The 22,117-nt window shown below is 39.3% G+C and overlaps 1 protein-coding gene across 8 annotated transcripts in view; it reads right to left on the bottom strand.

Annotated features, from left to right (window-relative positions):
* Positions 1 to 21,691, bottom strand: part of trpm3 (transient receptor potential cation channel, subfamily M, member 3) — a 149,936-nt gene extending 128,245 nt beyond the window's left edge. For 6 of the 8 annotated variants that reach the window (XM_058375617.1, XM_058375628.1, XM_058375622.1 and 3 more), the window contains exon 1: positions 21,096 to 21,690. In XM_058375617.1, the coding sequence (XP_058231600.1) occupies positions 21,096 to 21,272 (177 nt within the window). In that variant the 5' untranslated portion in view covers positions 21,273 to 21,690. Of the gene's footprint in view, positions 1 to 21,095 lie in introns of all 8 variants that reach the window. The other 2 variants (XM_058375620.1, XM_058375627.1) reach the window with 2 other exon arrangements.
* Positions 21,692 to 22,117: the final 426 nt, after the last annotated feature.

Raw genomic sequence — 22,117 nt, 5'->3', positions numbered from 1 at the left:
AAAAGCTGATGATCCATTGATTGCCATTTTAAGTGTGTGTGTGTGTGTAAATGTGCCCTGTGATGGGTTAACCCAGGGGTGTCCAATATTATCCAGAAAGGGCCGGTGTGGGTGCAGGTTTTCATTCCAACCAAGCAGAAGCTCCACCTGATTCCAACTGGCTAATCAACTGATCTTGGCTTTCAGTAGACTCAGGTGTGGCTTCTGCTCAGTTGGAATGAAAACCTGCACCCACACTGGCCCTTTGCAGATAAAACTGGACACCCCTGGGTTAACAAGTCCAGGGTGTTTCCACATCTCGTGCCCCGATGTCACTTGGCATTGGCTCCAGGTTTCCTGTCACCCTGTGTAGGATAAATGTTCAGAAAATGTATAGATAGATAGAAATAAAATGTGCAGAGAAGACAAATGTTATCGACCAGCTGTTATATATTATATATGATGGGGCTTTGCCCAAAAATCCCCTGAGGATCAGCCCCCACTGTTGAACCCTATATCCTGAGGAAATACTAACTCAGCTCCCTCAGAGATGATGCCAGTCAGACTTGCAAATGACAAAATGTGAATTCAAAAAGCAATTCCCACCTGTCATTCACGGAAGCTCAGAGCGAAGCGCTTTTGAAAAGAAATCAATTTCTCGCGGCTCATATTCTTCGGTGCGTGTGTGAGGCGGAATAAATAAAGGGCTTTTTGTAGGAAGGGAAAAAAAACGGTGTTTCCTATCAGTAGTTTATCTTAGATGTGTTTCAGAGTCAGTTCTGATATTGACTGCAAACGTGCGTCATCGTCAGTGTAAGTGTAGGGGCGTCAACACATATAAGAATTTACTGTATACATGCACTGGTATTGAACATCTGAATCATAAATGATTGCAACTGTGTGTATGTGTGTGTGTGTGTGTGTGTGTTTTGTCTAGGAATGTGACTACACATTAATCGGAAGATGTGAGTGTGTCTGCATGAGCATGCGTACTCATGCTCATCCCTGAAGGTAGAGATGTAGTGTGTGTGTGTGTGTGTGTGTGTTTTCACCTGGTACCCTGTACAAGCATAATAATATGTCATTAGTACTTCATTGCTCTGTGGTTCCAGGTGGTGTGTGTATGTGTGTGTGTTCGCCAGTAGAAAGCAATAAGAAATTAAAATGAGATATATGATCACACAGCATGCTACTGCATGACTTCTAACATGTTAGGGTCGCTGTTTGATGAGAACATTCCAGAAGGTGGTATTATGTCTAATTGAGTGGCACAGGGTCAAGGGTCAAGGCTCATTTATTCCTGCTTCTTCGTCCAACATGTTCTATTAGCCTGAAAAGAATAACAGTGTGTGATCTTGGCTTCGTTAATCACAATGGATCGTGTTAAGTATTTGCAGCGAGGATTTAGTAGGTAGCATTAGACCTGTGAGAGAACCGTAATGGAGAACAGATTGTCACAATTTAAACCAACATGATGATGTGCTGGTGAACTGTTTAAAACTTTAGTTGATTATTTATATTCGAAATGGATGAAGAAATTAAACTTAATAGTACAGTATAGACCACGATATCACCATAGCAACCACAGTAAAACAGCACAATCGGACATATTGTTTCTTCCTAACACCGACGGTATATTCCAAGATTCCAAGGTTCATTAGTAGACTTCTCCTGAATACAATCCAATCAGTGCAAATTGTAACAGAAGAGTTAGAATCAATTGGAATATGGTTAAGTATTTGTTTTTATTAAAGTTAAAAAAAGACCATTCTTCTATAAACCATTCTTCTACGTCTGATGTCTCTATCAGACCACTTGCATGTAACAGTCAGTTAAACAATCAGACATTTAAGTCAAACAAGCTATTAGTTAGACAATCAGACAGTCAGTCAGTGTTAAAACAGTGTTTTCCTTCTTCAAACACATACTTCAAGTCAGGAATAGATGGAATTAGCTGATTGTTAAAAAGGGAAAAGGGGAAACCCTAAAACGTGCAGCACAGGGGGATAGTCCAAGGCCAAAGTTGAGATCCTGTGAGTTAGACAGTCAGACATTCAGTAGGACCGGCAGGCAATCAGGCAGTCAGTTAGACAGTCAGACAGTCAGTCAGTCAGTTAGCCACATAGCCAGTCAATCAGATAATCAGACAGTCAATCAGATAATGAAACAGTCAGTTAATCAGACAGTCAGTCAGTCAGTTAGCCAGGTAGCCAGTCAATCAGATAATCAGACAGTCAATCAGACAATGAAACAGTCAGTTAATCAGATAATCAGACAGTCAATCAGACAATGAAACAGTCAGTTAATCAGATAATCAGACAGTCAATCAGACAATGAAACAGTCAGTTAATCAGATAATCAGACAGTCAATCAGACAATGAAACAGTCAGTTAATCAGATAATCAGACAGTCAGTCAGACAATGAAACAGTCAGTCAATCAGATAATCAGACAGTCAATCAGACAATGAAACAGTCAGTTAATCAGATAATCAGACAGTCAATCAGACAATGAAACAGTCAGTTAATCAGATAATCAGACAGTCAGTCAGACAATGAAACAGTCAGTTAATCAGATAATCAGAGAGTCAGTAGGACAATGAAACAGTCAGTTAATCAGATAATCAGAGAGTCAGTCAGACAATGAAACAGTCAGTTAATCAGATAATCAGACAGTCAGTCAGACAATGAAACAGTCAGTTAATCAGATAATCAGACAGTCAATCAGACAATGAAACAGTCAGTTAATCAGATAATCAGAGAGTCAGTAGGACAATGAAACAGTCAGTTAATCAGATAATCAGACAGTCAGTCAGACAATGAAACAGTCAGTTAATCAGATAATCAGAGAGTCAGTAGGACAATGAAACAGTCAGTTAATCAGATAATCAGACAGTCAGTCAGACAATGAAACAGTCAGTTAATCAGATAATCAGACAGTCAGTCAGACAATGAAACAGTCAGTTAATCAGATAATCAGACAGTCAGTCAGACAATGAAACAGTCAGTTAATCAGATAATCAGAGAGTCAATCAGACAATGAAACAGTCAGTTAATCAGATAATCAGACAGTCAATCAGACAATGAAACAGTCAGTCAATCAGATAATCAGAGAGTCAGTCAGACAATGAAACAGTCAGTTAATCAGATAATCAGACAGTCAGTCAGACAATGAAACAGTCAGTTAATCAGATAATCAGACAGTCAATCAGACAATGAAACAGTCAGTTAATCAGATAATCAGAGAGTCAGTAGGACAATGAAACAGTCAGTTAATCAGATAATCAGACAGTCAGTCAGACAATGAAACAGTCAGTTAATCAGATAATCAGACAATCAGACGATGAGAGAGAGTCAGTCATTTACTCAGATAATCAGAGAGTCAGTTAAACAATTGGTTGGTGAGTCAGACAGACTGTTAGTCAGGTCACCAGTCAGTCAGATAATCAGACACTTTGACAGACAGACAGTTAGTTAGATAAGTCAGTCAGTCTGGCAAACAATCAGATAAATAGGACAGTCAGTCAGTCAGTCAGTTAGTCAGTCAGTGATTAATAAGTAAATATGAAGTTATAAATTATAGAAATTGTAATTGTTATGGTATACTGGTTAGCAGACACTGTGATAAACTGAAACCATCATATTAATATTTGGGAATGATTTGCAGTCATTCAGGCAGAACATCGAGCCAGGCACTGTTTATTAGCAATTATTTCTGGCTCTCAAACAGCTCTCCATTTTATCCCGAAGGTGTTTGTTTGGCTTGAGGTCAGAGCTCAGTGCACTCAAGTAAGTTCATTTCACTTCATGTAGCAGGTGCATCATCATTAAACTGGGGGGGGGGGGGCATTCTCAAACTGTTAGTCATTCTAGAATGATCTGGAACTTCAGGTTTTCAAATCACTGCAGAAAAACAACCTTGTCCAAATAATATAAAGAACAGCCTCACTCATGATTTCACCACAAACTGGAACTGGAACTGCTCTCACGGCATTTTAACATGTATTAGTAGATGTCTGGAATCTGAATTAAAGTACATTGAAGTATAACATAAAATACATTGATGGTTAAACCTAAAACTTGGTTCGCAGTGCCAGGAATTTAGGATTTGTCTCCAAATGACTTGACAATAAAAATTAAATAATTATTAAAAAGCTAAATAATTACTGGGGAGGTTTAAGCAATTGTTTAAAAGATTTCATTTGTACGAGGGTTGCCAGTAATTCTAAAAGTGACTGCATCTCGGAGGCTTTCTAAACTGTAGGTCATTACATAATGACATGCTTTTGGAAAGTCTTTTCGGCTTATTAGGTTAGCAGTAGGTCGCACTGTTCCTTCTGCTTAAGACATCTTCATAAAATAGTTTGTGAAAAACCTTCTGCATTATTTCTACCTTTCAGTCAGAGCTTCCTTCAATTTTCTGGCCATGCCAGTCTTTACTGTTAACCCCCGTTTTTTTTTGACTTTATCTATCTTTTTCATTTATTCCTAGTTGCTTTTACAGTGTAGCCCTCTGTGAAGTTCGAAGTGCATATTGTGTACTTCTTGGATTTCCAATGACTGAAGGCTTTTAGCAGAACAAAGGAAACAGTCCTGAGGTTGAGGTTGGTCAGACTGGTGCTAGAAATTTAATTTAGACATTGGTTTATCAGGGGTTGAAGTTTAGGAGAATGAGTATACCTGAAGCTCTGTCTTCCAGCTTTGTAACTTAACTTCTCCCTTTTTTAGGATTTCAACACCCACCACTTTTCTATCTCGCACCTACAAGTCAACTTCTAGTTGGGAGACTAAAGTGTAGGGCCTATCTAGCACAAAGCAGAAAATGGAAAGTTCTCCATGTTCTCAACCCTTTTTTTTTTTACTAGTCATCCAATGCCATTTGTTCAAAATATCTATTAGTAATTTCAAGGTTTTATTTTCTTATGTGTTGGTTCAGTCCATAACTTTGTAAAGTATTTGCCTGTATGTGAAACAAACATGCTACAAGCATTGGGTAGAAAGATCTAGAACTTCAGGTACTCACATCCAGTCAATAACACAATAAGCTTCTTCTATCACTGGCTAGAAAGATGCAGAACTTCAGGTACTTGTATCCGGTCAATGGCAGAAAAGCTTCTTCTGTTATTGGCTAAGGTCTAGAATTTCATGTACTTGCATCCAGTCAATGACACAATAAGCTACTTTTATTATTGGCTAGAAAGATCTACAACTTCGGGTATTCACATCCAGTCAATGGCAGAAAAGCTATTTCTGTCATTGGCTAGAATGATCTAGATCTTCAGGTACTGGTATCTAGTCATTGACACAATAAGCTACTTCTGTCATTGGCTAGAATGATCTAGAACCTCAGGCACTCACATCCAGCCACTGACACCATAAGCTTCTTCTGTTACTGGCTAGAAAGATCTAGAACTTCAGGTACTCACATCCAGTCGATGGCAGAATAGCAATTTGTGTCACTGGCTAGAATGTCGATGTGACAGTCGATGACACAACAAGCTACTTCTGTCACTCGCTAGAAAGATCTAGAACTTCAGGTACTCATATCCAGTCAATGGCAGAACAAGGGCATGAGAGGTTTATATAAAGAGTATTACCATGACCAAACTCATGAGCATTACTGCTCTTCAGTTTCCCAAACACAGCAGTGATGAACTCATCCCAGGCGACATGACTCACAAGAGAATCCTTGCAGAATTGTGAAACAGAAAAAAAACTCCAGTGGAAGAAAAACTCTAAACTATAGACACCACATTCTTCCCTGTGCTTTTATCATCCAAAGAGATATTTGATGGCATACAGTCTGACCATCTAAACCTGAGGATTGTTTGCTTATATAGATAAAGTTCCTGTGATGCGAAAGTAACACATGTCCTTTCCCCTTCAGTGAGCTGGTACAACTGTATTCACCACTGCTTAATAATCAGGTGTCTCCTGTATCACCAAACCAAGAGGTCAAATATCATACATTCTACAGCTAAATGCTTTGCTCTATCTGATTTCTGAAGCAGCGAACTTGTATCCTTGGCTGTCCTACATATCTCATAATCTGTCAGCATGCATCAGTCAGCTTGTGAAAAGGGTGGGGGGAGAGACCACCAGAGAGAGAGGGACTAAATTATTTCTGACATATGATTTTGTTTCTTGAGAGACATGACTGACTGGTGTCAAATTATTTCACCTTATCTAATAGACCGTTAGTGTAGCTCGGTAACCTGGCAATGTGGTGAGATATAATGCCTTGAGGAGCCATTTCCTTACTTTTGTAGACATTTAAATGATGACTTATAGGATAATGAGACAGGAAGCTGACACACCTACAGTCAGGGTTTTCTTGTGGGTGATGGAACTCAGTGTGTGGTTTAAGTTCACATTCACTGATTCCCTGATCAATCAGTAGACCTGCATTAACATTAACCTGTGACATATCTGGATTAACACAGATGGCCAATATTGCAGTCATTTGTATTTGTTTGGAATTTATTTCATTTGCTTAGCAAGTGGTTTTCATGTAGCTAGCAATGAATCTTGATTCGCAAGATGAAACATTTGGGCTTGCTAGCTAGCTGAAGAAGTTTGGACATGATAAGGTAACTATAATTAAGACTACACTATGGATAATAAACACGGTGAGTTTTTTCCTGAGAAACGCTATTGGACTGAAGTTTCAGATTATTGTGTTTAGAAAGCTCACTAAATTCCACAGAGGAAAATCAGGCAGGAGAAGGATAAACAAAATTAAAAGCACAACGGACAATGAGGGAGTGTCCACGTTTTATTAATAAGTCTTTGCTAATTCCTGCTTTTTCAAGCACCTCATCTCGTCATGTAGCGGGATGCCAGTTTTAAAAAAAAAAGTGCGACTTTCTCTCACTCTCTAACCCACTTCATTAAGGATTTTTTAAAACCCTCATGGCAGATGGATGTCCTTTTCACATTGGCATGTAATTTCACTCACACACACATGCACAGCGCGGTGCAAAGAACAGCTCTGGTTTGTCCAATTGAAGATCCAATTAAAAGTTCCTGCCTGATCTTTGCACTACAGAATAAAGGCTTTAAATAAGACTGAAATTGAGATGTTAATCAGCTTCCATGTGAAAAGAAAAAAAAAACACAATGATTTTGCCTGATAAAAATAATGAAGAGAAATCTCTGTGAATAATGCATCACTCTTGCGGTGTCCAAGGATGTCCAAAGCATATTTCGCAGCTAGTCCAGTCACAGCAGCTTAGCGCTCTGTCTCTTTGTCCTCCACTGCCTCGACCTGCACCGTCTCATTATCGGGGAACTGATTCTAAGCCCTGTGTGGCGTGTATTCGCAGCACAGCAGCATCCTGCTAACATGATCAAAAAATAATGTCTGAAGAGAAAACAGATCATTAATTTTTTAAGGTGGGAAGAAGGGATCCGAGAGAATGATAGTGGTGGTGTAAACAGCCTCAGCTGAAGCCGGTCAGAGATGGTGATAAAGGAGGGAGAGACACAAAACAAAAAGCAGAAAAAAATCACAAAGAGGAGTAGAAAAAAAGATGGAAAGTACAGAGGGCAATAAATTAGAAGATTAAAAGCGTGACAGCAAAAAGGAAACCAGTGTGTGTGTGTGTGTGTGTGTGTAGGTGGGTAGCAGCTGTGTAATACAGAGGGATGAGCAGAATCCTGTGAATCTCTCTCTCTCTCTGTCTCTGTCTCTCTTTCTCTCTCTCTCTCTCTCTCTCTCTCTCTGTCTCTCTTTCTCTCTTGCTTTCTTTTTCTCTCTCTTTCCCAAGTGCACAGAATCAACAGATGTCATTCTGAACATGAGCTCAGAGAAATCGGCTTTCCCAGGCTAGCTGTCAGCTCTGGAGGATACACTCTCACAATCTGTCAAACAAGCTCCAGATATTTTATGCAAATCACACAGACACAGACACACACACACACACGCAGACAAACACACACACACACACACACGTTTTGCCAAGTGACAGGTGTTCCAGCATCAACAAGGATTTTGAAAACTGATTTTAATTCCAGGCTATTTTACTAGTGTAGTATTGAAAGCAATAATAACTGATAATAACTAATCTCGCTAAGTTTCTTCTTTCTATTGCAGAAATATTGAATAAACTGGTAATATTTGAGGTTCTATTCACACTCTGGAGAAATGGATTTTCTAAGCATTCTCATTAGAAACTTTCTTAAAATAATAATAATAATGCATTGTCTCCAATACATGTGATGCCAAATAACTCCCAGCTATGAATCATAATTAATACCCTATTGGGTTTGACCAACAAATCCCTGTGCTCTGTATTTAACAAGCTTTAAATCGTTGTGCATGGAAGAGATAAAGATCCTCTCAAATTACGACATTTTTAATATATACCTGATTTGAATATGTCTTATAGATACACTTTACTTTATTAGGTAAAGAACGCCTAAAGAACTTCACTTTAGTTAACAGCCCATTTCCAGCTCCAGTGCTGCTTTTTAAAACCAGTGAATGAAAAAACTGTAAATCGGTGCAATAATTGTGCAAAGTAATAAATCTTTGTATCACGTTACACTATTTTAGGACAAACCTGTTCTTAATATGCTCTCATATGGACATGCTGGCATATCAGTCAACAGATCCCTCCTTATACTGTAGCTCAATATCAACCTTCTTTAGATGGAGCTCTGTTCAATTCCCTACGTTTACCTCCAGCCTGAGTCTGGCTCGTCCTCTCGTCTTAGCATGTGCTGTTCTGTACTAGCCGAGTGTGTGATCTCAACCAGTCCTCACCAAATGTGCTCTTTAACACAGCGCCGGTCATGCCGGAGCTCACTATGAACAGTGCAAGGATGTTATTTCAGGTTTATTTTCCACCATCAACTAAAATACCACCATCATGTGCAGGTGGGAGTAGAATTAGGGGAAAAAACACATCTCTAAAGTGGTAACATAATCCTGCACTAACACCTGAATTAATATTTATTTAAATATAAACTAATGATTTGACTTAAGGCATGTATTAATCAGGAACTAATGAGAGCTAACCTTAACTACGTTTCTGATGAATTCATGCGTGTATATTTTGACGTGTACAGTCATTAAACACAGCAGCATCTAAATATTTAAAATACTTTTAATAAACATCGGCTTTAAATGTTTTTGTAGATAAATTAATAAATTTTTAAAGGAGCACAGCCCCAGGCCCGAGGCACCCCTGAGCACATACTAGTACTTTCTATGTTCAACAAGCAGGATCGAAGTAAAATACAGTATGAAAGCAATCCAGCATCATCCAGTGATGTTTGTGTATGCAGCTATACTGCATATGTCAAATTATGTTCATTTAATTCACATTCTTTCTTATAAAGTTTACCCTTAACGTGTTAATTAAGGTTCAGGTATTTTGCATTGTTACCTCTAAACCTATGCAAAAATGCTCTTTTCAGAGGAAAAAGTATATTTATATCATCTAAATCTTCCCACATTGGCAAGTAATGAATGTATTAGTCTAGTGTGTGTAACTTCTATATAGCAAGTTCTCTAGCAACCTAGTTAATGTTCAGGAAAGCTTTTTTTCTATGTGCATATGAAGGAAGATTATAAACATGCATCGTTTTAATTCTGGTTTTTAGCTGTGATTTTAGCTTGTTCCGCTAGTTACCCGTTATGCTAAACTGTGCTTCAAGATTCAAGATTCAAAGAACTTTATTAATCCCAGGGGGAAATTCCTAGTGAAAATTAAAATATGAAAATAAAAATATAAGAGAGAAAGAATATGTAATACAATATATAGAAATATATACACTGATTTATAAACTGTAAAATAGAATAAATAAATACAAATACTGTACAAATACTAGTGTAGAGCTGTAATATTGCACACAAGGATTGTAAATTGGTGATAATTTAACAGGTGATAATGGTACAGTTGTATTGTACATGACAGAAAAAAATGCTGAAATTGTAATGTGCATGAAAGGTCTATAATTACTATAGCACCCATTATTATGTATTGCGCATGAAATTGCACATGAAAATGTCCCAACACTTAAAGGGAGGAATTGTACAGTTTAATTGCCACAGGGATGAAAGATCTGTTAAAGCGCTCAGTGCTACACTTAGCAGTGATCAGTCTCTGGCTGAATGTGCTCTTCTGATCAGCCAGCACACTGTGAGGTTAAAGTGAGGTTAAAGATTTTAAAGCATCAACAAAAACTTGCTGATTCAGGGAAGCATGATGATCTGCAAAATTACGGCACGCAACATACAGGTCAGTATACTGTTTGGATATTCCATCTGAAGGAATATTTTCTCTCTGCAGAAAATTCCCTAGAAATGTCACAAAGTGACTTGACTAGCATAGAAACTAGCACTAGTGAGAAAACAGTCAAGCTTGTCTCTCCTGCACTTCGGCACACCAGAACAAAATGTTTTAATCACAAATCTGATTATGAATTGGAAGCAGAGACTAAACCCATTATGCAAATGTGGTCACGTTCGACTGGACGTTGGTTCTGGTGTTAAATGGTTAATTACGGCTTCTTTTCTGCTTTGTAGCTATGAGTCGTGCAAGCTAATTCGAGCTGGCATGAGTTTTATGGATTTGGGTGAAACTACACAAAATGAGGATGTTTACTGTTTAATCAATTGACTTTCCCAAGCCCTAAACACTTTTTTAAGCCGTTAATGTTGTTCTGATCTCCTTCAGAGCTCTTTCTTCTCCATCAATTGCAATAACCTCCTTAATAATACGCAAATATATTCACCTTCTGACATTGTGTGAAGATTATGAACCACAAAACTGTCAGTTAATCATTTAGGCTCATTTACTTTAATGATGCATGCTGTATAATGTGACAAAATGAGGCATTTATACTGTTAATTCTGTAACAGTGATGCTCTGTCAGTGCTATTTAATGGTATAAAAGACCACAAAATAATTTAGTGTCAGTATATAGTGCTACACATTGCAGACTCTGCATGATGTGTAGTGTAGGTGAAGGCAACAGGTACACACTGTTTATGGCTGAAATGATGAGCTAAGATAAAGACTTGAATAACCTTAAAGCGACCTTGTATGCCCTCGCTTACAGAATAAGCACATTATCTCTGAGAAAAGTACAAGCCCTGGCAAAAAGTATGGAATCACCACTCTTGGAAGATGTTCATTCAATTGTTTAACTGTGTAGGAAAAAAAAACCAATCACAGACATGCCACAAAACTATTTTCATTTGAACTATTTTCTAGTGCCACTAGTTTTGTGGCATGTCTGTGATTGAGTTTTTTTCTACACAATTAAACAATTGAATGAACATCTTCCAAGAGTGGTGATTCCATACTTTTTGCCAGGGGTTTTAATGTAATAAAGAATAAGGAAGGTGCAATTATTTATGGTGCCATGTTGTTTGCTTACTTTTTTTGTGGTTGAAGTGAGGGAAGCAAGGAAGCAAGAGAAGAAAACATGGTGGGTGGGAAGAAATGGTAGTAAGAAGGAACTGATGAAAGAAGGAAGAAAGGAGGTAGTATTAAGAAAGGAGAGATGGGAGAATGGTAGGAAGGATGGAAGTGTGAATGGTAAGGTTGAGTGCAAGAATTTAAGAGTTAGTGAGAAAGAGAATGAAAGGAAGGAAGGAAGGAAGGAAGGAAGGGTGGCAAGGAAGGGTGGGAAGGAAGAAATAGATGAAAGAAAGAAGAAGGGAGCAGTGGTAGTAAGAAAGAAGAGTTGGGAGAATGGTAGGAAGGATGGAAGAGTGGATGGTAAGGTTGAGTGCAGGAATTTAGAAGTAAGAAAGAATCAGAATGGATTGAAATAAGGAAGGAAGGAAGGAAGGAAAGAAGGAAGGAAGGAAGGAAGGAAGGAAGGAAGGAAGGAAGGAAAGAAGGAAGGAAGGAAGGAAGGAAGGAAGGAAAGCCTATCACATAGTATATTTTGTTAAAAAGCAGAGCGAGTGGACTGAAATAGCTCCAAAGTGTCTATTATGTATTGTATGTCCCAGAGGAAATGACATAATTGATCAATCTCCATCATATTGCAGCCAGTGAACCACAGATGGTTTTTCCCCAATCCCAGAGTGCACCTGTGCTTCAGTGCTCTGATTCTCACCCCACTCTAACAATTTAACTCTTGACAAGCTGTAAGAGCAGGAAAACATTAAAATGGTGTTGTGACCCTCCCCAGATATGGAATTATCCACCCTGTGGCACACAGGTCTGCAGGGAAATACCACTTTCACCTAGTATCAGGTTAACATCATATACCCTGCATCAGCCATGCTGCCAGAGCAACCATGCAATTAGCCATAATGGGGGCAAGGGGCAATAAAATCAGCCCCCACAGCACCTATGGGGTGGGATGTAATGGTGTTTATGATGGCCATTCCAGTTGTCCTGCTGGCAGAAACACAATGACGTCATCAGCATCTCGGCTGTTCAGGCTTTTAAGCCAAGTGAATGTCATCAATGGTTACTCGTATACAGTGGGAAACAGTTTCAGAATGTGTACCAGACGACAACACAGTACAGTAATATAGAATTGCATGTAATTCAAAAGTATGATAATTAAGGTTGATGGTTTTTCCAATGCAAGGGTCTAGTAGGACTGTGCCTTTCTTGCCTGACCCCCCCCCCCCCCCATATACTTGCAGGTGGCAAGTCCACACATTGGCAAGTCAACAGACACCAAACTACCCCATGGATGTCCCAGTAACCCTTAGCCCGGACAATGTCTCCAGAGTGTGTGAAAGTCCCTGGTCCTTTTGAAAACAGTAGTCTGGACCTTGCTTCAAGCAAAACATGTTGGACTACACTTCCAGGTGTGGAAGCTAACCACTCTCTGTCTTGCATGCCGAGGAAGATGATTGGCTCAAATTGTCAGGCTACTTCCTGTTTCAAGTATCTTGAAGGTGAGGAAAGGTTTGGTGGGGAAAGAACAGCCACTCATTTGCAGGTATTCCTGCACAATGGTATACCCTGGCAATCCAAAATTGCTACTCTTCGCTGGTTGAGTGTTGTTGACAAACCAAAGAATAAAATAAGAGCAAATGGATGAACCTGGTGGCTACCAATTTGGAAATTTGCATGAACAAAAACGACAAATTGAATTGCACAATAGATCCAAGGCTCAGAGGGAATTCTTCTATGTGAATGCAAACATGTGATTATAAACCCTGCTGACTTAGCACTGACTTTATTAAAAGGAGATAAACCTCTTCTCAATGACAAGGTCTCGATCAAAGGGGTGGTGAAGGTGTAATCATAATATAATCAACAAGATACTTCACCATAGCTACTAAGGTTGTAGTTATAGTATCTATTCTATTGTTGCGTTTGATGGAAAACTCAATGAAAGATTTGTACATGCTTCCTAGTAGACTAGAAAGAGATTTTTTAAAGAAAGTGATTTGTACACTGACCTTTATTTGGCTATTTGAGCTGAGGGTCTGGTATTGCAAGCATTTAAAAAAAAAAAGAACTTAAAATATAATTGAATAAAAAATATTTTTTATTGTTTTCATTGTGGGGTTTTTTTTTTTTGGTCTGTATTGATGGTTTCTCTGTAGCCTCATATGAGACCCACTCATATCATAATTAAATTCCTGATTCATTTTCCAGCTCTGAAACAGCTGTTCATTTTAAAGCAACCTGTATGGAAACTATTTACTCCCCCAGTGCCGGTGGTTCAGACAACTGTGTAGTTCAAAATTCAATTGTCCTCTAGCAGAAGATTCTGTGAAATATATAATTAGATCTGTGTATAACCAATACATGTTTGTATCACAAGTAATTGAAATCTTAGAAGCGAGCAAGAGAAGCGATGAAAAACACTAGGAGACGTGTTGTTGTGGATAAATAATTAATGTGGGGAGGAGTTACTCTTACTACCATGAAGTATTCTTTTTATACCATAGCAATTAAAACATTTTGAGAAAGTCATGTTGTAACCAAGTAGTATTAAGTAGTAGAATTTATGGAGTGTGGTAACTTAGTGGTTAAGGTGTAGGGCTACTGATTGGAAGGTTGTGAATCCCAGCTCTACAAAGCTGTCACTGCTGGGCCCCTGAGCAAGGCCCTTAACCCTCAGTTGTATAAAAAGCGATAAATTGTAAGTTGCTCTGGATGAGAGCGTATGCCAGAAATGTAAATTTAGTTCATTTTACAGTGATGTAACACTGAAGATTCATGCTCATCAAACTAGTGACTCAACTCTGTAGCTAATTGCAGAGCACTTGTCTGTTAGAGAAGATTTAAACACTAAAGTCTGAACCATCTCTTCAGGGGCTTCTCCAGATTTTCCATCTTTGCTGTAGTCAGGAGGCAGATGTGACGGCACAGCAGACAATCATTTTTACCCAAATTGCTCAGTTAGCTTCCAGTGATTGGATATGAGATCCAGATTTGAGTATTTCCTAATGTGGAAAAAAACCGTGGCATTATTTTGGTCTCTCTGTTGTTTCTTTTAATCTGTTTTTTGTGACTTTTTTTATTTCTAGTTATTTTTTATTTAAATCAAGCTCTAAAAGCCGAATTATCCTGCCATTGCTAGAGTGCTCTGTGAGTGGAATTTATTAACCGTGTATTTAGCTCAAACCTGTCAGGACAGAAATCATTAGCCGTTCCACCGACTTAATTGACGCAATCAAAATCGGAAGGACCACGTGGAAATAAGCCTTGACCTTGCTTAATCAATGCAAATTCACTTCACGATGTCTAGCAATGTGTGTAATTAGTATGAAAAAAATATGCAAACTAACTTTTAGTTATTCATGAAATTTGCCGGAATGATGATATGAATTTGACCTGCATCGGCTCAGGCTAGAACGTCCTAACATACAGCCAGTACATGACATTTACTGGCTGCATGGCAACAGACTGATATGCATGGTCCTTCCCTCATGGCCATGCCACCTGTGGTGGAGATTCATATCATTTATATTTAGATTTATATTTATAATTCAGTATTTATAAAAGATTTATAATGCAGCAGTTCTGTGGGTGGACAGGAACTCAAATAACCACTCTATACACCCATGTTGAGCAGAAAAGCATGTATCTGCTCATGCTTATATATACTGTATCTAAATGATTTTATACTGTAGAGCAGCCATGTGATTGGCTGATTAGGTAATTACATATGTATTCCTATTAAAGTGGCCAGTGAGTATATATGCCCTCAACCAATTACAGATGTGATTTGTCACTGTGCTTGATCCCAGACTTTTAAATGAGGCTTTTATCAACAGTGTGTTGGCAGAACTGTAAGCTCATTACAATGGCACGAACACTGCTGGCATCCCAGTGGACCTGCTTAGCTGCCAGATTCTCCGTCCCTAGATACCAGGAGCCTCTGCAGCGGAGAGAACCTCTCCAATTCACGCCTGTTGTTCAGGTTGAGGCTGGGATTTTGCAACCAGGATTAGAAACCCAAGAGTCGTGACGGCTGAGCTAATACCCACCCGAGCTGGTGAAACCTACAGCTTCCTTTAAACACCCCGTTGTTGGGTTAAATCAAAGGGCTAATAAAGAAAGTTAACTGAAATTTAAAGACGTCATCAGTGTCAGGCTCAGGTATGTGGTCACTGTAATGGTACTTCATATAGTTTATTTCTGTTAAAGAATAAAAATAAACCCTGGAAAAGTGTAAGCCAATGAAAAGCCAGTATGTATGAATTTTAAATAAATAAATTAATTATAAAACACTTTCCTGCCAAACGTCTATACTTCAGAAACATTTAGTAATGACTGAAACAGTGGAGAAAAATGAGCATTCCTGACCCATGTTATCCGGAATCTTCACCCTTAACATCCAAATGATGGAAAGATAAACCATTAGCTAGCTGACTGAGCTAGACTAGCTAGCCAGAGCTTTCGATGTTTTCCAAAATAAGATGTCAAAGGTGTTGTGTTAAATATACAGAATATGGTAAGTTAGCTAGACAGCTAACATTATATACTGTATCTTTACATAATGTTGATAATGGAGGTAGTTTTCACTTCAGCTTAGCTGCTGATCCGATGTACAATCCAGTGCTAACAATTTAGCTAGAAAAGCTAAAATGGAGATGGCTGCTAGTTCAACTTGGACTAACAAAATTTAAATATGTGGTTATAGAAAGTATAGAGGTGTAATGTAACATCAGGAAGTGAGGAGTAATAATTTTATACTTCTACAAATCAGGTGCCTGCTACTAACACGCTAAAAAAGTTTACAGATGCTAACTGCTAACAGCTTGTTTGCTACTACAGTGAGCTTCCGAAAAAAAGGTGCAGAATTTTGGGTATTTTTTAAAGGAAAAATCAAGTGAAATAAATGTAAACCTTTAGAACTGTAAAAATGACACATTTTAAGGCTTTTAATCGTCCATACAAGTTCTGCAAAAGCAAATGTAGATTTGTGTTTCCAGTAAAAATGAATTCTGAAATCAAAGAATTTTAATCATGGCAGGAAATCTGAATAAAAGAAGTATTTAAAGCTTCACCACCGCTCCGATAAAGGAACCGCGCCGACATCATTATTAAGACAAGGTCGTTAAGGTGTTCTGCGAATGCTCAACACAATTTCTTGTTAATATGTTGTGTAGTGTTGGGAAAGATCCCCGGCAGTCTCCATGACGACTAAAAGTAACCTACATCCAAACCAGCTTAATGCCTTGAGGCAGCAGTATGAAATCTGCCCAACTTCAAAACTTCCAGGGGGCACTCGCAGCTAATTCCCAACTGATCCGTTTGCCCCTCGCTGCGAGTGAACAGAAAGGGATTAAGGCACAAAATATTGAGGAACAGAAACAGAAAGAAGGTGAGAGAGGGTAAAGAGGGGTAACATGGCCTCAGGTTAAAGCAGGTTTTGTGGTCCCTCTGGAATTTGTCAAAGCCGTTTGATTTATCTGTATTGAGTTTTATTTAACATTACAGTGTGTTTACTTACATTTTTCTACCTTTTCCATGTGCAGTGTGAGGAGCTCATATTTAAATATTTAGTCAAATGGATGAACTTAGCGTGCTGACCATACGTTATTACTTTATGTATATTAGCTTAGTAAAAAAAAATAGGGCTGGGTAGCACAGAGGACTTTTCATCTGCGTGAGCTAGCTAATAAATCTCCGCCTTGTACTCGATCAGAGTGACTGAGATTCTAACCACTGTGTTACCAGTAAACAGTCAGTGCTAGAATCCTATTAAAAAGAAGAAAGGATCAAATGAAACAAAAGAAAGACCTGTTGGGGCGAAAGCTTCACAATGCTGCACGTTTCTCTGAAATGCTAATATGCAGTATTTTTGGTATGAAAGGTGATCGCCATTAAAAACAGAATGTTCTCATATTTACTGCTCGCTATAACACCATCCCACGATGCAACATGATGTGCTGCTAAACTAATACAAGGGAACAATGGGTACATGGAAAACTCTAGTTTCCAAGTTACAGTTGCTAAGGTCGTTATTAGCACACGTATGTACACATGGACACACACACACTCTGAGATGTTCCTCCCAGCTTAGAAGACTAGCACACACATACACACTAACTAAAAGTGTGTGTTGTTTGAGCATAGCTGTGTTGGCATGCTGCAGTTTTCTTCTTCTACTTCTTCTTCTACACTGTTTACTTTAGTGCTTATAACTTCACTTTCGGTCTGCTGAGCATAAAATCACACTTCCCTTCCTGCACAAAAGGTCACTGCAACTAGTTGCCCCTTTCCTTCATTTGTCTTTATATTCCCGCATGGTCACATTGATAATCGATGCCATTACAACATAATAATAAGGGATATAGTTTAAAATGCTGCCAAAATTGAGAGATGATGGTTTCAAGCAAAAAAAGCAAAAACTAATAGTTCGAACCACAAGACGAAACACTAAAGCTCCACTGGGATTAGAATTCCAGTAACAAGACAACAAAATATTTTTGTTACATATATATATATATATATATATATATATATATATATATATATATATATATATATATATATATATATATATATTCGTCTTGGGAATGACAGACACAAGTCCCACACAGTGGCCAGAGGGATTTTGAGCCATTCATGATGATGATGGTGGAGGAAAACGTTTCCTGACTCGCTCCTCTAAAACACCCCAAAGTAATATTTAGATCTGGTGACTGTGCAGGCCATGGGAGATGTTCAACTTCACTTTCATGTTCATCAAACCACTCTGTCACCAGTCTTGCTGTGTGTATTGGTGCATTATCATCCTGATACACGACACCGCCTTCAGGATACAATGTTTGAACCATTGGGTGCACATGGTCCTCCAGAATGGTTCGGTAGTCCTTGGCAGTGATGCACCCATCTAGCACAAGTATTGGGCTTAGGGAATGCCATGATATTGCAGCCCAAACCATCACTGATCCACCCCCATGCTTCACTCTGGGCATGCAACAGTCTGGGTGGTACGCTTCTTTGGGGCTTCTCCACACCGTAACTCTCCCGGATGTGGGAAAGACAGTGAAGGTGGACTCATCAGAGAACAATACATGTTTCACATTGTCCACAGCCCAAGATTTTCGCTGCTGGCACCATTGAAACCGACGTTTGGCATTGGCACGAGTGACCAAAGGTTTGGCTATAGCAGCCCGGCCATGTACATTGACCCTGTGGAGCTCCTGACGGACAGTTTTGGTGGAAACAGGAGAGTTGAGGTGCACATTTAATTCTGCAGTGAGTTGGGCAGCTGTGGTTTTATGTTTTTTGGATACAATCCGGGTTAGCACCCTTGCTTCCTCTTGCGTCCACAGTTACTCCTGTTGGATGTGGTTCGTCCTTCTTGGTGGTATGCTGACATTACCCTGGATACCGTGGCTCTTGATACATCACAAAGACTTGCTGTCTTAGTCACAGATGTGCCAGCGAGACGTGCACCAACAATTTGTCCTCTTTTGAACTCTGATATGTCTCCCATAATGTTGTGTGCATTGCAATATTTTAAGCAAAACTGTGCTATTACTCTGCTAATTAAACCTTCACACTCTGCTCTTACTGGTGGATTGTGCAATCAATGAAGATTGGCCACCAAGCTGGTCAAATTTAGCCATGAAACCTCCAACACTAAATTGGCCAGTGTTTCAGTTTCATTGTCCAACCCCTGTATCTATATATATATATATATATATATATATATATATATATATATATATATATATATATATATATATATGTTTTCTTCTTCTTCTTCTTTCTTTCTTATACATAAAGAAAAATGAAAAAAAAATAATAATAATAAAAATAAAAATATAGACTGTGCATGCCTAATTTAGTCTTCCAATGACATGTTATTTATTTTAAATTATTTTTATAATTATTTATTATTATTAACTCTAGAAATTCCCTATGTTATTGGGTGTCCTGTCAGTGATGCTAAGCCATCACCTAGCAACAAAAAAGTTGAACAAAGTTCAACTAGCTAAACCTGCCCATTATAAGGAACTCAGTAAGAGCCTGACTCTTTCAATCAGAAATATATGTACTATAGCCCTTCAAATTCTCACATGACATCTAGATGCAGCCACCACACCATCTTAATATTTCCAAACAAGAATGACAAAAATAAATGGGTCATTGGGTTGCTTGGATTTGTTTAGCTTCTTCAGTGAAGATTTTAAAAGACATCCGCAGTCTGGGAAAACTCATCAAAAGCAAACTGTCAGTGAATTAATCTTATTAAAGGACTGGAGATTTCGGAATAAGAGGAAATCTCATTATATTACTATGTAAATGGAGTCCAGCAACAGGATCTCAGTGTTCCAAACTGACAATAATTTGCATCAAAAAGGTAGAAAAAAAACAGAACAGGGAAGTTAACAGACAAATCATAATTTCAGATTTGTAAAAGCATCACTCTTTAAAAGTCTCGGCTATTACAGAACAAAGACCAGACAACGTGTTTACACCATTTCCATAATTGGCTTATAATTGCCGTAATTATTTAACAGTTACCGGTGGCAATATTACAGACTGTTCTCAGTTAGATGAAGAAAAGAAAAGATGTCAAAACAACAAAGAAAAGTGTAAAGAAATGTAAATGGTTTCAAAAAGTCCAGTACAAAGTGTTGGAAGTGGAGCAGTGCGAATCAGTAGCTGGAGAGGGAAAAGGCAACAGAAGGCTAGGACGTGAGACAGATGGTCCAGGACGCATGAACCGCTGCAGGGTACGTTTGAATGCTCTGTCTGTTTAAACCAAGACCAGAGAGAGAGAGAGAAAGACAGCAAACAAGTACGATTTTCATAATTAGCCATGATCATAAATCCAAAAATGTATAAAGAGAAAAAGAGATAGAGAAGGAGGTCTCTCCAGCTTTCTCTAATATCCAGAGGCATAACAAACTCTCTGACGCTATTTCCAAACGGGTCTGTTTGATCCGCACACAAACCATCTAACAAAATATCTCCTCTAAGATATTTGTGCATCACGTTCTACCAGAGGGAAAACTTTGAGTGTGTAGTTTGGAGAGACTCAGAGGAGGGCCAGTGATGCTGCTGACACAGTTCAATTGAACACACTTCAAACAAAAGGATGGATTCCAGCACTCAAGAAGCACTCGGGTGTAGCTGCACCACCCCCAAACTCAAGACATGTAGTTCATGATGAAGTGTATGCAAGTGTTTTTCTTTTAGTTGGAAGTTTCTAAGATCTTTTGAATACTTGTTGCAAACACAGACAGTAAAAACAGACAGTAGACATGGTAAGAGTGCTAGCATGAGAGAGTCTGGAACATACACTCACTCCTAAACTGTCCATCAGTATGACACATCCCTCAGCTTTAAGGCTTCTTTTAATGATTTATGCACAGATTCATCATTCATTAGATTCAAATATGCTTGGTCTTCCTACAGATAGACATGCATGCTGGAAAGTTTTTAGGATATGTGCAAGCTTAAAATAGAAAGAAAGCAAGACTGAATGACAGCAACAGCAAACACTACCAGTAAACTGATCAGAGACCTTTAGGTGAGCCTATCTAAGCCAGAGTCTTTCCTGCGCCCCCCCTCGCACCTTCGCTTTATGTGGCAAACCAAACCCTTGCCCTCCGCCTTCTCTCCTTTCCTCACACATCCACTTGCCATCCCCCTGCCAACCCGTGCCAGCCACCTGTCGAGCCACAGACAGATGCCATTCCGGTTCTTACCGCTGCTTGCTGTGCTGCCAGTCCTGACCTCTTGGTGGACCCCTGTCTGGAGCTCAACCTCTTCCAGGACTCAGAGAAGCGCCCCCTGCTGGTGGGGCGGCCCGGACCTTGCGTCTCCTCGCGGGTGGTGTTCACCCTGAAGCCCTCTCGTCTCCCTTCCCACTTGCGCTTGGTCATGGCCTTGAACAGCGGGCTGCCGTTTGAACCGGAACCTGGAAATTTGTTTGAAAAGCGGTTTAACACCTTTAACTGTTAATTCTTTTTCCGAAACTGGCTTGGGGTGTTAGAGCATCCCGCTCTCGCTTCTTCTTCCTCTCTTCATTGTCCTCCTCTTCTTGAGAAAAGGGGGGAAAAGACGAGATGAGTTTGTCTCCCGCACCCTGTTGCATGTGCCAGTGCTCTCTCAGTTATCGTTTCAGTCAGAGAGAGAGAGAGAAGGGAGCATGTGAGAGAGTGTGTGTGAGAGAGAGAGAGAGAGAGGGAGAGAGAGAGAGCTCTGAAACTGTGTGTATGTGTGTTTGCAGGCTTGCCAGGTAGGTAAATTTCCTCTCTCCTCTGCCTCCCGATGGCTTTAAATTGAGCGGCAATCGCCACGTTTGAGCGAGTCACTCGTGATCCGAGTGCAGCATCCCCCACTCTCTCACCCCACCCTTATTTACGCTCTCTCTCTCACTCTCTCCCTTCCGTGTTGCTCCATCGTTTCCTCACTATAGTTCTCAACCCTCTTATCTCTCTGCCATTTCTTCTTCGCATCCGAGAGTCGTTCAGAAAAGATGCCGGAGCATTCAGGAGGTGAAATGTTTCCTTTTCTCGAAGGTTTCTGCCGCTTTGTTTTTCTTACCGGTCTCCTTTCCTTCCTCCTGTGTCTCTGTTGCTATTAATCGCTCCAAGAATGCAATCCAACCGTTGATAAAGCCTCGCAAGGCTTTCCCTGCATTAAAAACCACTGGATACTGACTGAGTAAAAAAAAAAAAAAGAAAGAAAGAAATAAATCTTAGGCACTTGATTTAAAACCCTTTGT

Source organism: Hemibagrus wyckioides, linkage group LG22, assembly GCF_019097595.1.
Source record: "Hemibagrus wyckioides isolate EC202008001 linkage group LG22, SWU_Hwy_1.0, whole genome shotgun sequence".
Taxonomy (NCBI): Eukaryota; Metazoa; Chordata; class Actinopteri; order Siluriformes; family Bagridae; genus Hemibagrus; species Hemibagrus wyckioides.
This window is presented reverse-complemented; position numbering and strand designations above follow the sequence as displayed.